The sequence below is a fragment of the Letharia columbiana genome (assembly GCF_014066305.1).
Source record: "Letharia columbiana isolate WasteWater2 chromosome Unknown Sc0000066_s0, whole genome shotgun sequence".
Taxonomy (NCBI): Eukaryota; Fungi; Ascomycota; class Lecanoromycetes; order Lecanorales; family Parmeliaceae; genus Letharia; species Letharia columbiana.
The window spans coordinates 217,388-238,906 of NW_023501110.1; the positions used below are offsets into that span (position 1 = coordinate 217,388).

The following is a 21,519-nucleotide window of genomic DNA, read 5'->3' on the forward strand; positions in this document are numbered from 1 at the left end:
TGTTAAAACGATATGTATGATGGTCATGAAGGATGGTTGAAAGAGAGCAGGAAGTATAGCAGGTCAGCCCTACGGCAATGCCGCCCAAGGCTCTGCAGCCGACTTTTTGTATCGAAGGCAAGCAGTAGCAACAGCCTCATCCCTCATTTTCACTACCCCCCTCCTTCTCTCCCCTCCAGCTCCGGCGTATCTCCAAAACAAACCTTCGCCATAACCCCCGGATACCGATCCCCACTCGTTATATAACCCTCCACCGCCTCCCTAATCTCCCCTGCCTCCTGATGAAATTGATGACGGCTTGTTGTTTTTCTATGGAGGAGTACTGCTACTTATAGTTCATGCCAAGCATAACAGGGCTGAGTTGCTGAATTCCACCCTCCCCCTCACTCAACACCACCCGCAAACTCCCCAAATTCTCCTCAAGATACTTCGCCTTCTTCGTCCCCGGAATCGGAATCACATCCGGCCCCTGCTCCATCAACCACGCCAGCGTTAATTGCCCCGTCGTACAACCTTTCATCTTCGCGATGGCGGAAAGCTTGTCAACGAGCTCGAGATTCTTGGGGAAATTCTCCGCCGAGAATCGAGGCATGTTACGCCTCCAATCGCCCGGCCCGAAGTCCTCGGCGCTTTTGTACTGGCCTGTAAGCACCCCCCGGCCGAGCGGGCTGTAGGCTACGGTCGCTACGCCCAGCTCGCGACACGTGGCGAGCAGGTTTGTGCCGGAGGCGTTTTCGATGTCGAGGGTGAAGGGGGAGTATTCGATTTGGACGGCGTGGATGGGGTGGATGGTCATGGCGCGGCGGAGGGTGGTGGAGGAGCATTCCGAAAGGCCGAGGTAGCGCACTTTGCCCGAGTGGACGGCGGAGGCCATGGTAGAGACGATGGTTTCGACGGGGACTTTGCCGTCGAAACGGTGGCTGGAGGGTTGTCAGTGCTGGATGGGAAAAGGCTTGGATTGGGGGAAGAGGGAGATACGAACCAGTACCACTATCGATGGCTTTTCGTATGTACTCCGGCTCATTGGAGAAAATGCGTGTACCGTCTGCTAAGCCCTTGACTGCGAATTTGGTTGCCAGAAATACCTTATCCCTCTCTCAGCATCACATACTCTCAAGATTTAGAACGAAGGTAGAGCATACCTGATCACGCTTTCCAGTCCTTTTGAACCACTTCCCAATCAGCTCTTCGTTGTCCCCATAGCCCTACACCAGATCAGCTTACGACTCTCGAACATAGCAAACATTCAATCCCGATTCATACCTCAGCAGTATCCCAGAACGTACAGCCCATCTCAAACACCTTATCCAGAAACGCTAACCGCTCTTCCTCGTCTCCAGCATCGCCGTAGAGCGTAGCTACTCATGCATCATATCATTAGCTCGCCCATTCTCATATCGGAGAAATCGGACGCGGTAATTCCCTACAACTCAGCCCCATAGCCCCATACCCCAACGCACTAACCCACGGCCCATCCTTGCCCAATTGGCGCGTGGGAAGTTGTGCAGCCATTGCGGTGCGCTGTTGTTATTATTGTTAAACGCTGATCGATCGGCAGCACGTTAGAGTTAGATTGGATAGGATTAAGTGCGTAAGTAAGTATATATAAGATGGACTTGTTTTGAAAGAAAGAAATATTCCGTCTGTTGTAGTTAAGTAACGGTGCACCCGTTCGGCGTTAGAGCAAACCATAGCCTGAGGTGTTATTCCACAATCCGGTAACTTTTCAGGCCTTAACCCTCGAACAAGTTCTAACGTGCTATCTCACACCCAAAACAAATGATTCCTTACCGAGTAATACCATAAACTTTAGTCCCGTCTTACCAGTACAGGTATTGATCTGTAAGGTAATCGTGGACCCTATAATGGGGGTTTCAAAAAAGCCTGCACACCCCCAAATCTACAAATCTACCACAACTTGTCATACGAGTGCCCAAAACAAAGGATTTCGTTACGTATGTCAAAGATTACATCAGAAACAATAAATTCTCACCGCAAAATATATTTTGTAAAGATAATATTGTGGAGTTATTTTAAAGAGTAAAATAAGGGGATTTCTCGTGTGCAGGCCTTTTTGAAACCTCCCCGACCTCTAACTCCGAGTTAAGGCCATCCATATTCACATTTGCAAAATCATATCGAGCGAAGACAGTAATGACAGCACGTTGATTCGGTAAATTGCAGGCAGAGGCAGAATAGCCAGTTGCAACCAACCCTAATGACTGACGATTGGATATCGAGCCGAACCTCATCGCTCTCCTCTCCATCCCGGCGTGCATCCCGGAATCCATACCATCCGCGCGGACGAGGCTACAGGCCTACATATTTTGGCAGCAACGCGGCATGGTGCTGAGGTCCATACAACAGTAGGTGGCACGGCTTGTGTAGCTCTGTCCAGACGAGCCGCGTCAGTGCGTACGTATTACCCATAGACGCATCTACTAATCTCACAGATGTCCAGAAAATCGGAAGAACAGAAAGACCTACCGTATCGTTGTGCGATTATGGGATAATGACTACTCTTTCACCTGATTCCTTTCTTCACGTTGCATCCCTTCTCCGTCGCCTCATCTCCCCACCCACCCCATAAAATCTCGAATAAACACTCGACACCACACCAGCACATACCTAGCGCTAATCACTTCATTAACGGACTTCGTACTCTCATAACAACACAGATAGTCCCTTCCTCGCTTCATATACATACAAACATACATACATACATACATACATACATCACACAGCCACGCACTCAGCTCCTTCCCCGTCAGCAGTCGTTCTCGCAGAGCTAGCTCAGACATCCATTGCCGTCAGTCAGTCAGACCAGATCAAACCCTCCCTCCCTCCCTTCATCCTTGCCTAAGCGTCTACCCACCATATAAACCCCACAGCCCGCCCCTCCTACACATCTCACCCCAGCCCGCAACCACTGACATTGGCGAGTCACCAACTACCTACCTTACAGAGATCGGCACCGGAAATCCTGCACCTGCCAGCCCCAACATCTCCCGCCTGAAAGGGTTTGCGCTTGGGTGGAAGTGTTCCGGCACGCACCTCGATTTCCAGCTTCGGGCCTATTGCCCCTATCACGTCCGAGTGATAAAAAGTCCCCAGAGCTCAATTCATGCACAGTTCAATTCATGCACAGTTCCGCTGTAGGGTCACCTCCCGAGAGTAGGGTTAGGGCTTCACCGGTGCTGTCCACCGGCTAGTGATCAGAATAAGTGGGCACTTCCACGTTTGTGAGAAACGGATTCGCTCGATCCGATCCCATCCACGCTCGCCCACGCATGAGTAGAAGCTTTTCCACATCCTTCGCACTGTCGTTGTTGTTGTTGTTGTTTGATGACTTGGCCCCCCTCGATCGTTCTGCCCGTAGCCCTCACGTCGGTGGTAGAACCGGTACCCGGATTTGGGGTTTTTTCGCCCACCCAACCCACCCACCTGCCTCATTTCAAAGCCCGCTCTATACCCACCCATGCACCAATCCTAAACTCACCAACCTCTCCAACTCTCCAAACACACAACCCTCCCCCCTCACCCTCCTACCAACCTACCAACCTACCCCATCCCATCATCCATAATCCCCCACCCACACAACCGCCCAGGCCGTCAAAAGTCCCACTCGCACTCGCACTCTCACACCCTCTCACTCTCAGCCCGGGCACGCCCTGCACTTACCTAATCTTCTTTAAACCGCCCAACCTACCTCCTTCCTCCCCTCCTCAGTCCGGTCGGACGGTAGCGAGTGCGTGAACGGAACGGAGACACTTGGTAGTCTTTCAACACAATAGTATTATAAGCTTCAATCCCGATGGTGATGATGGTGATGAGATGAATATGATGAGTAGATAGATGGGTAGATAGATATAATAATAATAATAATAATAATAATAAGAATGATAAGAATAATAAGAATAGGTAACCCTAACCCTAACAAGATAGATGCGTAGATAGATATACAACAAAAGACGCAGCCGCCCACACCCGTCCTGAATTAGACGCAGAGGCAAAACTTGAGATTTGAGATTGACATTTGAGATTGGGAAATAGGAAATGGGAAGTAGCGAATGGCGAATGGGTGATATCGAGTGAAGAATTCAATCCTGGTCGTGTGCATGAGTGGATTGAATATCTTTTCTTTCCTTCTTTCTTTCTTTCTTTCCTTCTCTCCTTCTTTCCTTCTTCTTTCTTTCCTTTTTCCCTTCTTTCCTTCTTGATTTCCTTCTTTCCATTTTTCCATTTTTCTTCCGTTCTTCCGTTCTTCCCTTCTTCCGTTCTTCCCTTCTTCCCTTCTTTCCTTCCTTCCTTTCTTTCCTACTTCCTTTCCTAGAAAGATAGATAGATAGATAAATAGATGACTGAATACATGCATGGGTATCATATCAACTCCAACGAGTCCCTCGTACTCTACTCCTACTCCTACAGCTACCTACCAACCCTCACTCACTCACTCACTCACTTCACGTCCCCATGGATACATGAACCCTGTACATACATCCCCGGTTCCAATCGCCGCCGATGGTTTGATTTGATTTGATTTGATTTAAGTTGATTTCCATTTATGTTATGTTACATTTCGCCCACTTCTTCGTATTCTCTCGCGGGAGCGGAGTAGACTTCGAATTCCCTCCCGACGGAGATTTTCCTGTTCGGACGTACCGCTCGTTAGCCCTTGCGTCGGTGGTGGCGATGCCATGGTTGATTGAATGAATGGAGTGATGGATAAATGGGTAAGCACGGAGAAAGGATGCACTTACTGATCACCCGCCTTCTTCAACCCGCCTCTACTTTCCCCTCTTTTCCTGAAATCGGGATCACTGGGCTGAAAGCCGTCGTTGGTGCCCTCGTTACTCTTCAGCCGTTGATGGCCATCGCTGTCCACGGTGTCGGATCTGTACACCATCTCCTCGCCCAGGAAGTCCAACTGCCGAATGCAGATCCTGCAATGATGCCTACACCGCCCCGTGAACCAATGTCTCGCCCATAGGAACCACGAGCCGAAGGCGAAGACGCCTACCACCGCCAGGGCCACGGGCGTGTAGTTGAGCGTCTGTTGCGTAACCGGGTTTTCCGCCGGCAGGCAGAACACGATAGTGATGAAGGCAATCCAGAGACAGGCGACGGTGGCGAGGGGCTTGGATGCGGAGCCGAGGTTGAACGGCCCGCGTTTGAAATTGCGTGGGTACGCGAGGCCCATGGCGATGGGGATGCCGTAGGATAGGTAGAGGCCGATCGTGGCGATGGAAGTCGTGCCGTCGAACGCGACGGTGGAGCCGAGGGACGGGAGAGCGAGGAGGAAGGAACAGCCGGCGCCGAAGAGGACGGTGCGGATCGGGGAGTGGAAGCCGCGGTCGATGATGTGCAGTCGGTGCGGAATGCCGCCGTCACGGGCGAAGGCGAACATCATGCGGGAGTTGGACGTCTGGCAGTGTTAGTGCGGCGCAGTTGAGTTCCGTTATTGGGGCACGGGGTTGCGTGAGTGTGAGAGGGAAAGGGTGGGTTACGGACCAGGCTGAAAAGACCGCAGTGCCAGACGCAAAGCATGATCAGGACCATGAGCACCAATCCACCTCCTTCACCACATGCATCCATCAAGATTTTCAACACTGGTAGCGGGCTGGTTCTGACAGCCTGGAAGTCCTGAATCGAAAATAGCAGAGCGACGATCAAAAAGAATCCAATCACAGACGACCCTGCAATCGCCGAAAGCAACCCCAACGGAGCATCCCTGACGGCTTTCCTCGTCTCCTCACACAGATGGGCTGAAGCATCAAAGCCCAAAATGGTGTACTGCGACATCAGGACTCCGACGGCGGCCACATATGCCGGAGACGCTCGTATGCTCCACCCGTCCTGACCCGGCAATCCCGTGCCATCGTAGAAGGTGGAAAAGACGAACTTTGCAGATTGGTGCGTCGGTGCCTTTGCAAGGACTGCGATGGCCAGACATGACACCCCCAGGGTATTCAAGACAATGGAGGTGTAGATCATGTACCGTAAAGTGCGCACACTGAACAGGTTGATGAGGACATGCGACACCAGCACCACCGCGAGTATGCCCAAAGTCTTCCCGGACGAAGCGTGGTAACCATTACTGACTTGGGCCGTGGTGGAGATTAGGTTTGCCAACCCGAAGTCTATCCCGGTGGTGACCGCTATCTGTCCCAGAAGGTTGAACCTACACGAAATCGGGTCAACGATGGGGATGAGCACTGTGGAGGCGGTGGCTTCTTACCAGCCAGTGATCCAGGCGAAGAAGGGGGCATTGTGTTGGGGAGCGAGCATGTAGGCCCAGAAGTAGGGGCCGCCGGAGGTAGGGATTGAGGAGAGGATCTCGGCCATGCAGGCGCCAATGATGAGTGCTACCGGGTGGTCAGTCCAGGAGCAGGCATGACAGAATGGTTCGTTCATACTGAACATGCTGACGATGATCCACCCAACGGTCATGACGCCGGGCCCACCTGTGTTGAGGCCATAGGCGAAGAGACTTGAACATGGTCAGTTCAATTTCCACGGCAGGCAATGTAGTGTTTTTCGTACGTCGTGATCCCGGTCACCACACTCTGAAGGGTGAGCAAGCATTAGCAAAGGTGCGTTGGTGTATTGCTGGTGGAGTGTTCGCTCACAATGATGGAAAAGGATGCGCCGAAGTTGTGCAACAGACTCCATTCTCGCCTCAACTCCTGCGTGTATCCCAATTCTGCCAGACGCCCTTCATCCTGGATCTTGAAATTGACCTCGGAGGAAGGCATATCCGGATGTGCTCGGTGTTCTGTAGAGGAGTTTGCACGGTTAGCTGTTGATTTTTGAAGGAAGCTGCGTTTTCGGAGAAATTTTCGACCTACAGTGTGTTTTCATTCCGTTGTTGCTATCACATTCTCCGGTCACAGCAGCCGCCTTTGCGAATACTGCCTAGGTGAGGGAAGGAAATGAAAAGGGAAAGAGGGGATGTCAACGATGGTGTGCGTCGTAGTGAAGGAAGGAAGAAAAGTGAGGCAGTGAGGAGGAGTGGAGGACGGGAGCAATTCAGCAGAGTTGCGGGCCATTAGCGAAAATTGAGATGGATGGCTTGACTGGCCTGAGATGCAAGTGCGGTTAGCTTCCACACGGGACGTAATCGAGGTCCAATGAGACGCGCCATTCAGGAAACGACTCAGGGGTAAAGAAGATGGGTAGTCAGGTAGTGTGTAAGATTGACACGTACTTAATTAGCATCTTCATCTCTTGAATTTCCCTAAATTTTTCCTTATCTTTCCTTTCCCTTTCTTACCGGACCAGTAACATGTCAGCAGGGGTTGTTTGTGTCATGAGCCCGAGTGTCAAGTGGATCATTTTGGGAGGAAGCGCTCCATCCTTCATCCTGGGATCAACAGGATGAAGAAGAAGCTAAAAAGAAGAAGCTCAAAGTGAGTAAGGTACTTGGCAAGATAAGCGGATAATTATTTGTGCTAGGTATGAGTACTTGCCCCGTGTCGCATGGCAGCTGCATGGCGATGCAGGGGTCCCTGACTCTAGAATCCTGAATTGCCTGGTGTTTTGGCCATCAGTCATCTAGTCCTACTTACCCTTCCTCCTTCCCATTAGTGCTTCCCTAGTGCCCCTCATAATTGGCCCTTCGGCTGACTTTCTTTCGGCTTCTTTCCGGGCCGGGCTTAGGTCCGCTGTGGCCTGCTGGCTGTACCCTAGCGTCTAAAGTACACTCATGAAAATGTCGCTTAGATTGATTGGAGCGCTATTGTTTCCCCCCATATTGGCTTCGACGCTATGATGAATTAATGGCCATCATTCTCCATTCTCCATTCTCCTGTTTTATCCCCGTCCCTGAATAGCTGATACCGTAGTCTTCCCCAGTCCTCATGTGTTCCCTTCATTTCCTTCTGCATGAGGAAATAGTCCCTTCAACTTCCTCATTAAGAAGGAGGAGGTGCCAGCTAGCCACCCTACGGTACTGTCTCGTTTGCGCATCAAAACCAGTGCACCTACTCTGGATGCGCAGGTGATAAGGAAAAGCTTCTTTCCAATCGCCCAAGTGGATCCTACTTTTACCACAAACGGTTTTTGAAGTTTGGGTACTAATGACAGTTGCTGCGAGAGAATTTCCAACGCAGGCTCACACAGGCAGGCAGGGGGTCCTGGTCCAACAGTAGCCTCGTACAAACTGTTCGGAGCATTTCAAGGCACCAATGACACTCTTCCAATCGCTGCTTTCCAACTTCACACCTCCACAGCAAAAGACGCTCAGTAAAAGTCATGAATCATGAGGCGTAAGCCCACAAGAGAAAGCGACCGAGGGGCCAGGGCAGACCCGGCCGCTGGAACTTGTGGAAGCGAAATCGTTGGACTTGGCACTTGGCACTTGGCACGTTTTGATCCGAAAATTGCCCCGCCTCCCGCTTCCCGCTTTTTCGGACCTTTTTCCTGTGCGTCGGAGGCTCAGCACAACCGTGTATGCTGCCATATCCGGGCCACCAACCATATAACGACCGACAGGGGCCCCTGGTTGGCTGGAGTGTTGTTCGCGCTGCAATCCCAGTGCTTTTGCCAACCATCATTACGCAGGGAGCTTCAAAGCCACCGGTTGGCACTAGGGATGTGATTTTACATGTAAGGCCATGTGCCTTACAGTAATTACAGTAATGTAAGGCAAAAACTGCGTGACAGCGTGTAAATCATGTAAAATACTTAGTAATCCTTATGTAAGCCTTCTGATTGGTCAAATCCATGGTCTTGGCAATTCTCTGCGGAGAAATTTTGCCTTCTCTATTCAAATCCACCTTTTTACAGTCATCCTTTCACCATTGGGCCTTCTACCAAGCATGCCTCGTCATGGACCAAGCAATACAAGAGACCAGACGGTCTGGAATGCCTTCATCGAGTCTCGTCCTCCTTCAGGGGCTTCGGCTATGCTTACCAGCTGCAAATTTTGCATCAAATATTCGAATCTTACACTACATTATTCGGAAATGGTACCTCCCAATAGGAGGCTTTCAGGCCAAATATTAAGTACCTACTAGCGCCCTACTAGCGTGACCGTCAGGCTCATGTGTCTTACAGTAATTACACTTGTAATTACTGTAAAGTGTAATTACTGTAAAGTCAAAATCACATCACTAGTTGGCACTGCGCCGGACAGTGGGCTTCAAAAGCTCAACCACGGAAGGCTTGTCGATCTTGGGAATTGAGATTTCCGTGAACGAAATAAGATAATGTCTTCTCCATGCAGATGAGGGCTTTGTCCCCGTGCATGTGCGCAATGCAAGATATGCGTAAGGCATCGGCGCAACGTCCGTGCCGTACTCGAAGGTCTGACCGCATCACATTGGTCAAGGTGTCAGAAGTGATGGGTCGCTATTATCGAGCTCTTCGCTCGGTACACACGGCCTCTTCATGGCGAAATTTGGCTATACAGAAGAGGAGAAAATCTAGGTGGCTTCGAACTGATGGTGTCTTCCAAGCCATCACTACCACCCATTCCCTTATGCAGCTACTTGCTCGGGGGGCATCCCCTCTCTTTCAAATGGCTTTTTCTGGCTAATAATTGCATGTGATGTTCCGTGAGCGCCCCCGAGAAGTCTGCGTCGATATCCATTGTTGGCACAGATCTCGCGGTACGGCGCCTTCCTGTGTCTCCTTTCCACCTTTTCCTTTCCAAAGCCTCATCGACGCGGCGATACAGGCACTGCTCATACTCCCTGCGCCATCCGGTATTGTGGCATTACCCGTCGCATGGTTGCCCTTGACGATGAGAGATGTAGCCGGGTATCCTCATTTTCCTCAATGCCTCTACCCACCAGCTCTTCACTCAAAGCTGGTGCTTCTCGATGTTCGCCCCCAGCGATGGAACTTGCATGTATACGGTACTCGGTTTCCCTCATGCTAGAAGCCATGCTCAATTTTGCTGAATGTGAGTGCTGGAAGGTCTTGTGGAGTTGTGAGGAGATGACCGGATGACAAACCAGTACAAAGCGAGCGTCTTCCTGTCGAGAGTTCAAATTGTAGGTTCTGGTCGTCTAGAGAATTGAAAGATCCCCCGAGCATTGAAGCCAGGGAGAGGAACCGGGCCAAGGATTGGAGTTTTATGAGGGGCATCCGATGATCTCCAAAGCCAATCGAAAAAGATCCAGCCCAGGGGCACCGCAGATTCAGACTTGTTTCTTTCCAAAAGCGGAGTGCTAGGCTACGCTGATCGTCTTCAACGAGATTCATTTTGCAGTTGGTGTTTGTTTCGCCTACACAGAAGGGAAGGGAACATTAGCGCTAGCTCTATATGGAGACTAGTGTCCGTGGGACCCTTCTCGGCATCGCTGGCATTTTAGCAGCACTGCGCCAACCACACCGACACCACCTCACATCGACTTCTTTCGGGTAGTCTTCCGACGCCAGAAAGACGTCAAGAAAGTCAGCGTTAGTGCTATCAACCACCCTTCACCTCACGACGATCTCCGTTTGGAATATAGCGACATCACATAGCCCAAACTCAATACTTTCTCACCTCTTCGTTGCATCGGAATTTTCGATTCCTCCATCAACGATAGATCCATTCAAACAACACAGGGAGAGGCTACTACACTCAGGCTACTTTCTACTCAGCAATGTCTGATTTCACCGAGATCTCCATTGCCAATGCTACTCGCACCTCTGCCCTCGAATTAAGCAGTCGAAGTGTCATTCCCAGGTCGATGGACAATGAGAGCCATGCTTCAGCAAGCCTCGCGTGAGTGTCCACTTGACTGTGCCCCATGATACTATGTCCCAATAACATTGCCCCTTTTCTAATGAAGCTGCAGATCTGGCAACAAGGACGAAGATACATTACCCACCTTTCCATTCCTCAACCTACCAGCCGAGTTGCGAGTTCGAATCTATCGATACCTCTTACACGCTCCTGAGAACACTATATCAGTAAAGGAAGGCTCTTCATGGCCTGGATGGGAAATCCTGCGAACAATCAGAAGTGCGCTTGTCGCTACCGACCCATCGCGTTTTGGAGACTTGGGGACGTATCGTGTTTGCTCCCGGAACATACGCCCGGCTATCTTGTCGCTGGATCGACAAACCTACTCAGAGGCACGCCAAGTTTTCTACTCCGAGAATTGCTTCTTCTTTCCCCACCACTCGCTTATCATATCGTTCCTCAAAGACCGGCCTCAGGTTTCTCGAAGCCTCATCAAAAAGATTCGTCTCTGTCTCCGTATCTCAGATGACTTATCAGATAGTGCAGGCGGCATGTTTCTCAAGGCGGCATGCACCTATATGCGCCAGAATCTAGAGCTGAAGCAGCTTACAATTGACATCTTCTCTGGTTCATTCTTTTCAGGACTCAGATGGCCTTGTCACCAAAGCTATTTGGATGCAATTCATGAACAGAGCTGGGTACAGTATCTGGTCCCTTTCGTAGGGACGCTAGATACCTGCGAACTTGTCGCAGATAGAAAATGTGGTGATGGATTGATTCTTGCCGTCCAGAAGTTTTTGGAATCGAAGAATCCGCAGACGAGCAAGACAACGATCCGCACCAGGACCTATTGACAATCCACACCGGCCTTGGAAAGCTCTGAAGGAACGACGCGGCTTCCAGTACTAGCACAGCGTCTCACTGCTCGGCACTCGCTTGCCGTACAACTTCTTAGGACCCAGGCACGGACTGTGCGTAGGTGGGCTCGCTCAATGCTGTCAGAGGGTTCTGGGTGGGATTGGCTACGGAGAGCTCGTGGGCAGAGCCAAAGCTTAGTGATGAATACCGGGGCCATACAATCAGAAGGGTAAACAACACCAAGAGTTTCAAACAGCAGCGTGCAATCATTGGACAAGAGCCGTATCGAGAGCTCGCCTATAGTTGCTAGCTTAATCAGACATGACTTGAGTGAAAGAGGTTTCTTTACATAATGAACACGCCAACTAGACACTCCCGGGGCCAGCACATCATCTTCCCCTACTCATATCCATCCCGAACCATCTTTCATCTCACGTCATACCTGTAGTAAACCATCCTTTCCCCAAGTTACTTACACGAAAGTATCGTACCACCCAGAGCTAAAACGCGCTTGGCGCGTCGCATTGCGCCGTTTGCAGCCTAGCGCTTTCACCAGCCCCAATCTCCCCTTCCCGCCGAAGGGGGCTGGAAACGGTGTTGGAATTTTTTTGACTCTCGAACAAACATTATTGTTACTCTACCTACAGACTACCTACCATCCGTGTCCCATAACTCATCTTCTCTTCTCTTCTCTTCACTTCACTCCTACCTGCACCTGCACCTGCACCTCTCACCCTCACCTGTCGCCGAACCCGTCAGATCCCGCCCACCATGTCCTCGATACCCAACATGGCCCTCCGCGGCCTCGAGGTACGTACTCCCTCCCTCTCTCCCTCTCTCCCTCCCCTCCCATCCCTCCCAAACCCCCAACAAAAACAACAACAACAACAAACTACCCCCCCCCCCGCCAGATCTTCTTCGGCATCCTCGTCCTCGGCCTCTCGGGCCACCTCGTCGCCTCCCAGGCCTACGGCGGCGCCCCCTCGGCCACCAACTACAACGTCTTCCTCGGCATCTGGCTCCTCGTCGTCGCGGCCGTCGGCCTCGCCGCCTCCTTCGTCTCCGCCCTCGGCGGCGTCGTCATGGCGGCCCTCGACGCGCTGAGCGTCCTCTTCGCCTTTGCGGGCGGCGTCGTGGGTTTTTTCCTTTTCCTTCTTCCATCCCCTCCTCCCTGCCTCCCTACCTCCCTTCCCCTCTCTCGCCTCCCGCGCCCGCGAGGCAAACCGCTAACACGGCCCCGCCCCCGCCCAGGCCTACGCCGCCAAACTCGGCGCCCACTCCTGCTCCCGCGCCTCCTACACCGCCCACAACGTCATCACCAACGGCGGCGTCGACCACGCCGGCAACACCGCCCCGGGCGTCAACCTCGGCAACCGCTGCCGCGAGGCCCAGGCCGATACCGCTTTCATCTGGTTCGCGTTCGCGGCCTTTGCCGCCTCGTGCGCGCTGAGTCTTTTGGCTTGGAGGAGGGGGGGGAAGTAGGGGGGGCGATGGGATGGGGATGGGAGGAGGGGAGGAGGGGAGGGGTTTGGGGGAAGAGGGGAGGAGGGGAGGGGGGGAGGTAATGGGTGGATGGACATGCGAGGGATTGAAGCGAGGAAGGAGGGGAGGAGCTTTTCGCACACGGCTTGAGCACGGCGGGGAGTGTTACGGCACCTGGAGGTGGTATATCTAATTGAAACACGGCCCGAATCGAAATCTTCTCGTTGCGAAAATACGGGAACCGATTGCTGGGTATATATCCATCTATCTGCATGCAACTGTATTTGTGTGTGAGGATTGAGGATTTCCACCGCCGCTGCTCATGACAAAACGGCGGCGGCAACCAAGCCCAGAACGCCCAGCGCTATCGCAGTCTTCACGTCAACCTCCAGCACACTCCCACCACTCCTCCCACTCTCCGCCACCGTCACCGTCGCCGCCGAACCCGCACTTGTCCCAGCAGGCGAACCCGTCGTCGCCGTAACCACCGCCGCAACCCCACCCCCGCGCCCCCAACCCCACCCCCGTCGCCGCCCCCGCGCTCCCCGTCCGATTGGCGTTCCCGACCGCTTCCCCGCAGGCCACCAGGGCCCTGTAGCCCAGGTTGAACCGCTTGATCCAGTACGCCGTCTGCGTCGCGAGGTACGAGTCCTGGAACTGCTTCTGCGACGCGGGCGCGAAGTCGTGGGCGTTGGTGTAGAAGGCGACGGAGCAGGGGGAGGAGCAGTTGGCGGCGGCGGAGGGGAGGGTGGTGGAGGTTAGGGGGCAGAAGTTGTTGGTTCTGGGGGCGGTTAGCTTTTTTTCTTCTTTTTCTTCTTCTTTTCTTCTTCTTCTTCTTCTCCAGGTTGAGGATCTGTGGGGCCAGGAAGGAGGGAGGGCGTACCCGTCTTTCGCGCACGATTGCGCATAGGTGTATTCGAACATTTGCCCCACAACCCACACGTGCACGTACGTGTTGTTTTTCCCCGACTTGACCGCCTGCTGCGTGGCCAGATCCCCTTTCGCCCCGCATGCCGAGCCCACATTCTGCACGTAATCTTCAAGCGCGCTCTTACAGCCCAGCGTACACAGGGACGAGAGGTCGTCCCGTGTGGGTTGGAAACCCGGGCGCAGAGAGGTCACGAGGCCGAGGAGGGTTTCCGTGCAGGCGATCGGGGCCGAGTAGGCCGTCAAGCATTTCCGGTCCGTGGTGGGGGATAGTTGCCGCGCGGTGTAGGACCAGTAGGGACCGGTGTCGTTGAGGGAGAAGGTGGCGGAGGCGGAGTGGATGAGCAGGAGGAGAGCTGGGGGAAGGAGGGTTGTGGGCCTCATGGTGGCGGCGGTGGAGGAGAGGGGACTGGAGAAGGCGAGGCCTGGGGAATCGGATCACGGGTCGCAGGTATAGGAGATGAGGGCGAGGCTGGGGCGGCTGGCTCCATTCTTGGGGGTTGTTCGGTCGTGATGTACATCGATATTGAATGCGCCGCAGGGGACTGCAAATATCCGAAACGATCCAACTGTGATCATTTCCGAGCTAGTATCCGTAAGGCTGATTACGGGCGTGCTCGGGCCACACCAAGAGTGGCAGCGACGTATAAGTGGAGCCACACTCACTTCATGGGCGGTGAAGGTCACCGTCAAAGAACATGAGCTGAGACTCTAGGTAGAAGGGAAAATTTGTGGAACACATATATCCACACATAGGTAACAATGCCAAGTACATTCGCCTGAGAAATCGAATTTTTACCCACATGGTCAATCAACTATTATTTTCTCTCTCTCTTTTGGGATGCTGGTGATAGGATGCCTGTCAGATAAGACAATATAGCTCCTCAAAGTTCCTAACAGATCATCGTTTCAGATCCTCCACGAGACCTTTTACCAGAGCATGGAGAACCTTAGCCTGTGCTCGAAGAACATCAGAGACCAAAAGCACACTGCATCTCGGAGGGTGTCAACCTCTGCAGCGAGACTCGCCAGGATAGCCCCCAGGATCTCCCCTCTTCGCATCGGACCTTTGCGCTCCAAGATGTGCTGCTCGATGATCGGATAGAGCCTTGGGGTCTCAGGCCAGTCTCCAGGATTTCGAATACCGAGGTACGCCATGGCAGCCTCAACGCTGGCCAGGTCTTTGTCCCGGGCGATCTTAGGAGCTTCAGGGTCTTGGACAAGCTGTCAGCTGACACATTGCCCTTCATCGAATCTTCCCAGGAGGAGAATACCTTCAAGGCGGTTGATGAAGAGTTCGAGACTCCACGCCAGATGAACGTATGCAAGGGAAATCACCACTCCGCACTTCGGCCAAAGAACGCAAGAACCTTGTTGATAGATATATCCACGATGCGATCAATACAGTCGGTCAAGTACATCGACCGGAGGTCTCATTGCCGGCATCTATTGAGCAGATGACGCCCCTCTTGACGACCGCAAGGGACCTTTCAACCACTGAACCCATATCTAAGCGACTACCACGGAGGTTGGCCAAGCTGAAGAAGTTGACTTTCGAGAGTGGAAATGCAGTCTCGGCACAGAAGGCGGCACTCGCCCATGCCGATGTACATGTGCACGACTAGCTCCAGCAGTAATGGTGAACAATCCTCTTTTTCTTTCTAGCGCTAGGAGCTTGAGTGGTCCCTACCCCTTTGCTCGCAGTCTTCACTAGTGCCTCATAGTGATGAACAATTCCGTGCCGTATTTCTCAAAGGCGTGTGTTCCATACAGCTTGATTACTCACGGGTTGATCTCCCGAACGATACTCGTCTTTACCGGTCCGTTTTCCGCAAGACAATCAAATTCGGTGGTTGAGCGAGAATAGCAAGACAATGTTGCCACACCGACTGCCTAGATGATGCCTTTCCGTCCGTTTCCTTGGCAAGCAGCATGTTGCTTCTGTCCGCTACACATAATCTGCCTTCATGGCCCAATACTGCGCAGGATTGATTCTTGAAGTCTCGATACTATCCGGCTTCAAAGTACCCGAATGTAGGGCGTGATCGCTCTAACAGTTATAAGTTGAAACCCGAAAGCCATAGACGAGGTGCTAAAGCTGGAAAGTCATGTAGCACTTCTTAATCTTCTCTTCAAACATCTTCCAAATCTCCGCTCGATCAGGTTCCGCGATCAGAGCGTGACTGATTTTAGTATCAAAAACATGATTCGAGCTTTGTAAGCCAGCAGAAATGAGCCCCATGCGAGTCACGCACTCAGCAAAGTGGTTACCATCAGCTTCTACAATACGCAAGGGGGACGCGCAGACTTCACACTGCTTACTCAATGGGCATGTCTTCCGTCATTACGGTTGACCCAAGATGCAGATGTGCATAGTTTTCAGGACGCCGAGGGTCTAGTAGATGAATATCTGCTAACGCGAAAGTCCAACGTGATTGCTCTCGAGGTCACAGAAAGTATGATCAACGACAACGATCTCGATACTCTGTTTTGCGCTATCAAGGACCTACACACATTCAAATATGAGTACGGCTTTCCGAACAACTCTGAGGGCTCTTGTCGAGCATCTCGACCTGGATACGAAGAATGGGACATTCGCGCAGTCATTGATATTCTATTCAATTACGCTAGCCACAGCCTCGTCGTATTGGATTTGGCAATAACTAACATTGCAAAGTTATCTCACAGGAATCGCTTCGCTGGCAGAATCTTTGTCGGTTCTCTCAAACGATTCCGTAGGCTGGAGAAGCTAAGAGCAGACACTATGGTCTTCGTCGAATCGGAAGTAGAAAGACTCCTCATCACATACGTTCTGACGTACCTGACAGACAGTCACGACGAGCCTTTCGTACGAATTGTGAATGAGGCGGAGGAATAGTCACCGGCACACGTGCGCCAGTTCGTAAATATACCCCCAGCATCGCCAAATGGCTGTTCCTGCATCTGTTTCAGACCGAGTGGAATCTTGCCCCTGATTAAAGGTCACTGGCTCCGCATGCTAGGTAACGATGTATCGCTGCGCGATACAGTTTATTGCAAAACAAAGTACAGACTGATGCTAAACACGTCACATCCCTGTTTCAGGACCAGTTTCGTTTCAATGTTGTTTCAATCTCTGATCCGTGTTATGGCTTCGGATTCAGGTCGAGAAACCGTCACGAAACAATTGTTTCATGTTGGTTTGAACCCCTTTAAGGATGGCTTTCCTCCTTTCGCGATTCCTTATACACACCTTTTCCCTCCCATTTGGCCCTTTGACATCCATAATTGTGCTCGGGAAGCCCATAAGACTTTAATCCGCTCTCATCACCTTCCATCGTATTATCCTTTCTTACTCGACGACGAAGATTATAATGCACTTCTCCGCCGTCATACTTGCAGCTCTGAGCGCCGGCGCTCATGCCCTGCCCACCGCCGATGCCAACATCGGTGGCGATCTTAGCAGCAACCTCAACAGTGGCCCCCACAATCCCGTAAGTGCTTTTCAGAAGCCAACCTTTTTCGCCCCACGTCTGCAAGACTTTGTCTCAAATAGATGCATAGGCTATCGGTATCTTCTCTCACCCAAGCTGCGAAGGCAAAGAACTCCAAACACCCCTCAGCTTTCCGGCTGCCGGCTGCTATCCGTTCGACTCCGCTTTCGATACCGTGGGCATCAATTTCGGCGGCGATGACAACTGCGGTCTCAATGTCTACACGGACCCCAACTGTGGTAACTTTGCAACACATACGTTGACGGGCGATGTCAACGAGTTTACGTGCTTGAGCATGAGCGCGAATGGTGGGCCTTGGAGGAGTCTGGCGCCGGCTGAGTGTCACCCGGACGCGATCACGGATAATCCTGGTGTACCTGAAGCTCAGGGTTGATTCTTGAAATGGGTATTGTGAGCTGTGGCATCGTTGATCTGTTGCTGCCATGATGGACTGTTTTTAATTTGGATCTACAGTGCTGGCACATAAGCTTCACTCATGCAGTTGTATTTGGTTTCCTGCTGATTGCCTAATCTTTTAGAATGTTACTGTATTATACCGCTTTTCCTTGTGTCAAAATCTCCCAGGTTCATCACCTTCCCATACAGTCTCACAATACTCTGCTTTTTTCTGAGCAGGTAAAGGATACCCAGCCTCAAAGGCCAGCCAAGTTTAATGCAAAGTGTACAGGATATTCAAGGAACGCAGACAACAACGCATGACCTATTGCTAGTTCAACGCTTTTCTGCCTGTCTTCATGTGTCATCATCTCCATCCACATCAAATACCAAAGAGATATCATTAGAGACCGTAATAGAGAGCCATGGGTTCTAATGTTTGCCTGGCGCCCACCACGTCCTCCGACATGCATCCCCACCTTAGGCCGCCTCTTCGCCTTGGCCTTCGATACTGATAATCTCTGACGGTTCATCTTTCTCCATGGCCACGACCTCAACCTTTCCAAACAGAGTTGGCAGGCCTGCTATTAAAGTGACTACGGGGACCCGAGCAAGAGGTTCTGGATGAAGCCACGGGGGAGATCGTAGGCTTCATCACATGATCTGTGATAGAGAAGCAGGGGGACCGAAGCGCGAGGGGTCTCCGGCCACCGCTTAAGACGCAGTTCAACCAAGCGGTCTTTAGGAGGCTTCAGAAACAAAGGGTGCATACGATAGGGGGAGGCGGTATATTCGTGAGCTCCATCGACATCTATCTTTTGTTGCAACCTTGTCAGGTGAGTTCAACTGATGGGGGTTTACAAGACTTTAATACTCTAGCAGTCTCTCCGGACCATCACCGACAAGGCATCGGAAAAATCCTTATGCAGCACTTGTTGTCCGTCGCTGTCAGAGAGTAGCTGGACACATATCTGCAATCTTGTATGGTGGCGCACAAGCTTTATGGAAGATTGGGATGGGAGGACATCGAGTAAGTCGATACTGATCTCGACCAATGGAGCTCATAGATAAGGCTGGTATTCAACGCGTTGCGTGTATGCTGCGGCATCCAATCGACAGAGCACAGACTGGGGAATTGTCCGAGGTGCACAGAATCTCAAGCTATAGATTTGGGGGACCTTGAGTCTTCGGCTATCGTTCATCTGAGCAGGAGCAGTGGAGTCTTTAGCCGTGGCTGTCAGGGTTCGCCTCTAGGTGCTTGCACTGCTTGGGACTCCCAAATCTTTACGCGATGTCTGATGCGACTTGAGCCAATTTTTATGGGAACCAATAATGTCTTCGAACCGTAATTGCCGCTCGTTCTCAAAGTCAAAACCTCTGGATCCGGGGTAGGTCTTTGCGTTTTTCTCCCCCACTGCTCGGCCTTGGGCGGTGCTCGCTTAATTGCAAAAGTATTCATTCACGCGCAATTGGAAAGAGGTTCCTGCGGACATCACGACTTCTGTTTTCATGTCCTTCACACTGCACAGTCGCACGAACCCCTCTATCCACGAGTCTCTGCATGTCATCTGCAAGCCATGCATCCACTCCTTAGCCTCCTATTCCTCCCTCCGATCACCCTCCTCGTCACCGCAAGCAACATCCCCAACATCCTCCTCACCCCAAGCCTCTCCCCAGCTCCTGATCTCCACCCAACCACCTCAAACCTCCCCCTCTCGCCCCCCCACAACAACACCACCACCACCAAAACCGACACCCCATCATTCCTCAACACCGTCACCTCCGCCGTCCTGAAAACAATCGCCAAACACCCCACCGCGACCTTCCGCTTCGTCCGCGCCTCCTCCCCCACCGGCCCCACCGCCTCCCTCCCCTCCCTCACCCGCGTCCGCATCGTCTTCAGCATCCGGGACGGTCCCACCCACCACGCCTTCCGCAGCCTCCACGTCGACATGACCCCCGTCTGGTCCGTCTGGGACCCGCCCGTCCTCTCCCCCGACGACGTCCCCGCCGACATGGGCGCCATGCACCTGGACGTCCGCCTGGACCTCGACGAGGCGTGGCGGCTCGCCCGCGAATGGGGCTTCTACCGGCTCTGCGAGGGCGTGCTGCTTTACTGGCCGTCTTCGCCGCCGGCGCCGACGGCGCAGCAGCCGTTTTATCGGTTCCAGGGTTTGGGGCCCGGGTTGGGGTTTGTGTATGTGGGGGCTTGGACGAGGGTGGTTACGACGGATTTGGATGGGGTGGGGGTGGGGAGGAATGGGAGTGCGGCTGGGGCGGTGGATGTGGTGTGAGGGGGTCTGAGAGAGGATTCTGTGGGCATGGGTGCAGGAGGAGGGTGCTGTGGATACGTCTTATCGGAGCAGGTCTGCTTGTCCGGTAGGCTTTCCTCGCCGTTCTAAAAGTGAGCTTTGCGTATATTTTACAAGTCTGTCAGGTCGTGGCTCAAACTCCTTAGGAGGCTCTTCACAGTGCTTGGCGTATCTGGCCCCGATGTCCTGCCCATTCTAGACGACAACAAATATTCAGCTTTCTAAGATCTGGAGGCATGTTCGGGGATGAACCAGTCTACGAAATTCTGCAGTACAAGAACTAGACTATAGCATGACTAAACCACCCATATCTCACCATCCTAATGATTTTCTCTCTAGACACGCCAGCACCCTGAAGTTACTCCCCGTTGATGATGGAGACGTTGGTGGTTGAGTCGGAGTGAGGGATATCGAGGATTGGTGTCGCGACTTTGGGACTTGCGTTGTCGTTGGAGGGGTGTTCGACTGAGATGCCTTGACCGGTGGTTCCAGGAGTGAAGGTGGCTGAATCTCCTTTGGCCCCTGTGCCAAGCGTGTCTCCAACTTCTGTCCCGGGCGGAGAGCTGTCGACTAGGGCTTCTTGGGCCGGGACAGACCTGTCTCTGTCATCGAGCCCCCGATCATCTGCCGGCCCGTTGCCCGACAAACCCCGCATCGTCCAGAGATCCCCCACACGTTGAACTTTGGATGCGGCAATTCTACCGAGGTTCTCCGCCAGCTGATCCAGCATCAAGGCCACACGGTCGTTGTCGTAGAGCTTCTCGTCCCACTTGGCAATTATCCTGAGATGGTCATGATGCTCCCAGACATCAATGACCAGCGTGATTGGAATGGTGAAGGGGGTGTGCAGATCGCGCCGTCCTTCGAGTCGCGTTATAGATCCATCGGGATTCTCAAAGTCAATGACGCGTGCCGGCATATCGTTACCCATAGGATGCCAGTTTAAGGCTGACAGACAGATAGCCCGCGGACCCAAAATCTCCGCTATGACTCTGCGGCTTTCGCGCTGGTATGGAATCGTCGATAACATGTGGTCCTGCGTGTCTCGCAGTAGGTCCTCGATTGCCTGATCAGCACGGAGCCGGGGACGGAGATACGTCCCAGCCACGAGTGGCCCCATGATCGATTCGACTCCAGGTAAAGGGTTGTCGCGCGGCATCCGACGCCCTGACGCGACTGACATGAAGAGGATATCATTATGCCGATACACATTCGCAAGGGAGATTGCCCAAGCCGCATGGGCCATTGTCGACAGAGCAAATGCAGATCCTCGTCTTCTCACGGGCATGATCTTCGTGAGACGTGTCGTCTCGTATGGCGTGTAACCGGAAGCGACGTGGAACTGATCCCCGAAGCCCTGGAACCCACCAAGGTATGATTTCCAATACGCCAT

At 52.6% G+C, this 21,519-nt stretch overlaps 11 protein-coding genes across 11 annotated transcripts; 5 read left to right on the top strand and 6 right to left on the bottom strand.

The window, feature by feature from the left end:
- Nucleotides 1-325: 325 nt before the first annotated feature.
- On the bottom strand, nucleotides 326-874 carry HO173_011751 (uncharacterized protein; the record flags this gene model as incomplete). The annotated part of the gene is made up of 1 exon (XM_037313630.1): nucleotides 326-874. One exon carries the CDS (start codon nucleotides 872-874, stop codon nucleotides 326-328), a length of 549 nt encoding a protein of 182 aa, XP_037159547.1.
- A 229-nt stretch (nucleotides 875-1,103) lies between these two features.
- On the bottom strand, nucleotides 1,104-1,512 carry HO173_011752 (uncharacterized protein; the record flags this gene model as incomplete). Its single annotated transcript, XM_037313631.1, has 3 exons — nucleotides 1,104-1,205; nucleotides 1,264-1,358; nucleotides 1,428-1,512. The coding sequence occupies 3 exons, from the start codon at nucleotides 1,510-1,512 to the stop codon at nucleotides 1,104-1,106; spliced, it is 282 nt and encodes a 93-aa protein (XP_037159548.1).
- Nucleotides 1,513-4,572: 3,060 nt separating this feature from the next.
- Nucleotides 4,573-6,755, bottom strand: HO173_011753 (uncharacterized protein; the record flags this gene model as incomplete). Its single annotated transcript, XM_037313632.1, has 7 exons — nucleotides 4,573-4,648; nucleotides 4,761-5,425; nucleotides 5,512-6,181; nucleotides 6,239-6,365; nucleotides 6,417-6,490; nucleotides 6,544-6,566; nucleotides 6,630-6,755. 7 exons carry the CDS (start codon nucleotides 6,753-6,755, stop codon nucleotides 4,573-4,575), a joined length of 1,761 nt encoding a protein of 586 aa, XP_037159549.1.
- A 3,840-nt stretch (nucleotides 6,756-10,595) lies between these two features.
- On the top strand, nucleotides 10,596-11,532 carry HO173_011754 (uncharacterized protein; the record flags this gene model as incomplete). The annotated part of the gene is made up of 2 exons (XM_037313633.1): nucleotides 10,596-10,717; nucleotides 10,791-11,532. 2 exons carry the CDS (start codon nucleotides 10,596-10,598, stop codon nucleotides 11,530-11,532), a joined length of 864 nt encoding a protein of 287 aa, XP_037159550.1.
- A 775-nt stretch (nucleotides 11,533-12,307) lies between these two features.
- On the top strand, nucleotides 12,308-13,018 carry HO173_011755 (uncharacterized protein; the record flags this gene model as incomplete). Its single annotated transcript, XM_037313634.1, has 3 exons — nucleotides 12,308-12,346; nucleotides 12,448-12,669; nucleotides 12,788-13,018. The coding sequence occupies 3 exons, from the start codon at nucleotides 12,308-12,310 to the stop codon at nucleotides 13,016-13,018; spliced, it is 492 nt and encodes a 163-aa protein (XP_037159551.1).
- A 381-nt stretch (nucleotides 13,019-13,399) lies between these two features.
- On the bottom strand, nucleotides 13,400-14,329 carry HO173_011756 (uncharacterized protein; the record flags this gene model as incomplete). The annotated part of the gene is made up of 2 exons (XM_037313635.1): nucleotides 13,400-13,799; nucleotides 13,902-14,329. The coding sequence occupies 2 exons, from the start codon at nucleotides 14,327-14,329 to the stop codon at nucleotides 13,400-13,402; spliced, it is 828 nt and encodes a 275-aa protein (XP_037159552.1).
- A 517-nt stretch (nucleotides 14,330-14,846) lies between these two features.
- On the bottom strand, nucleotides 14,847-15,185 carry HO173_011757 (uncharacterized protein; the record flags this gene model as incomplete). Its single annotated transcript, XM_037313636.1, has 3 exons — nucleotides 14,847-14,900; nucleotides 14,957-15,159; nucleotides 15,182-15,185. 3 exons carry the CDS (start codon nucleotides 15,183-15,185, stop codon nucleotides 14,847-14,849), a joined length of 261 nt encoding a protein of 86 aa, XP_037159553.1.
- Nucleotides 15,186-16,148: 963 nt separating this feature from the next.
- On the top strand, nucleotides 16,149-16,823 carry HO173_011758 (uncharacterized protein; the record flags this gene model as incomplete). Its single annotated transcript, XM_037313637.1, has 2 exons — nucleotides 16,149-16,162; nucleotides 16,223-16,823. 2 exons carry the CDS (start codon nucleotides 16,149-16,151, stop codon nucleotides 16,821-16,823), a joined length of 615 nt encoding a protein of 204 aa, XP_037159554.1.
- Nucleotides 16,824-17,298: 475 nt separating this feature from the next.
- HO173_011759 (uncharacterized protein) lies at nucleotides 17,299-17,812 on the top strand (the record flags this gene model as incomplete). Its single annotated transcript, XM_037313638.1, has 2 exons — nucleotides 17,299-17,418; nucleotides 17,489-17,812. 2 exons carry the CDS (start codon nucleotides 17,299-17,301, stop codon nucleotides 17,810-17,812), a joined length of 444 nt encoding a protein of 147 aa, XP_037159555.1.
- Nucleotides 17,813-19,391: 1,579 nt separating this feature from the next.
- On the top strand, nucleotides 19,392-20,108 carry HO173_011760 (uncharacterized protein; the record flags this gene model as incomplete). Its single annotated transcript, XM_037313639.1, has 1 exon — nucleotides 19,392-20,108. One exon carries the CDS (start codon nucleotides 19,392-19,394, stop codon nucleotides 20,106-20,108), a length of 717 nt encoding a protein of 238 aa, XP_037159556.1.
- Nucleotides 20,109-20,484: 376 nt separating this feature from the next.
- On the bottom strand, nucleotides 20,485-21,414 carry HO173_011761 (uncharacterized protein; the record flags this gene model as incomplete). Its single annotated transcript, XM_037313640.1, has 1 exon — nucleotides 20,485-21,414. One exon carries the CDS (start codon nucleotides 21,412-21,414, stop codon nucleotides 20,485-20,487), a length of 930 nt encoding a protein of 309 aa, XP_037159557.1.
- Nucleotides 21,415-21,519: the final 105 nt, after the last annotated feature.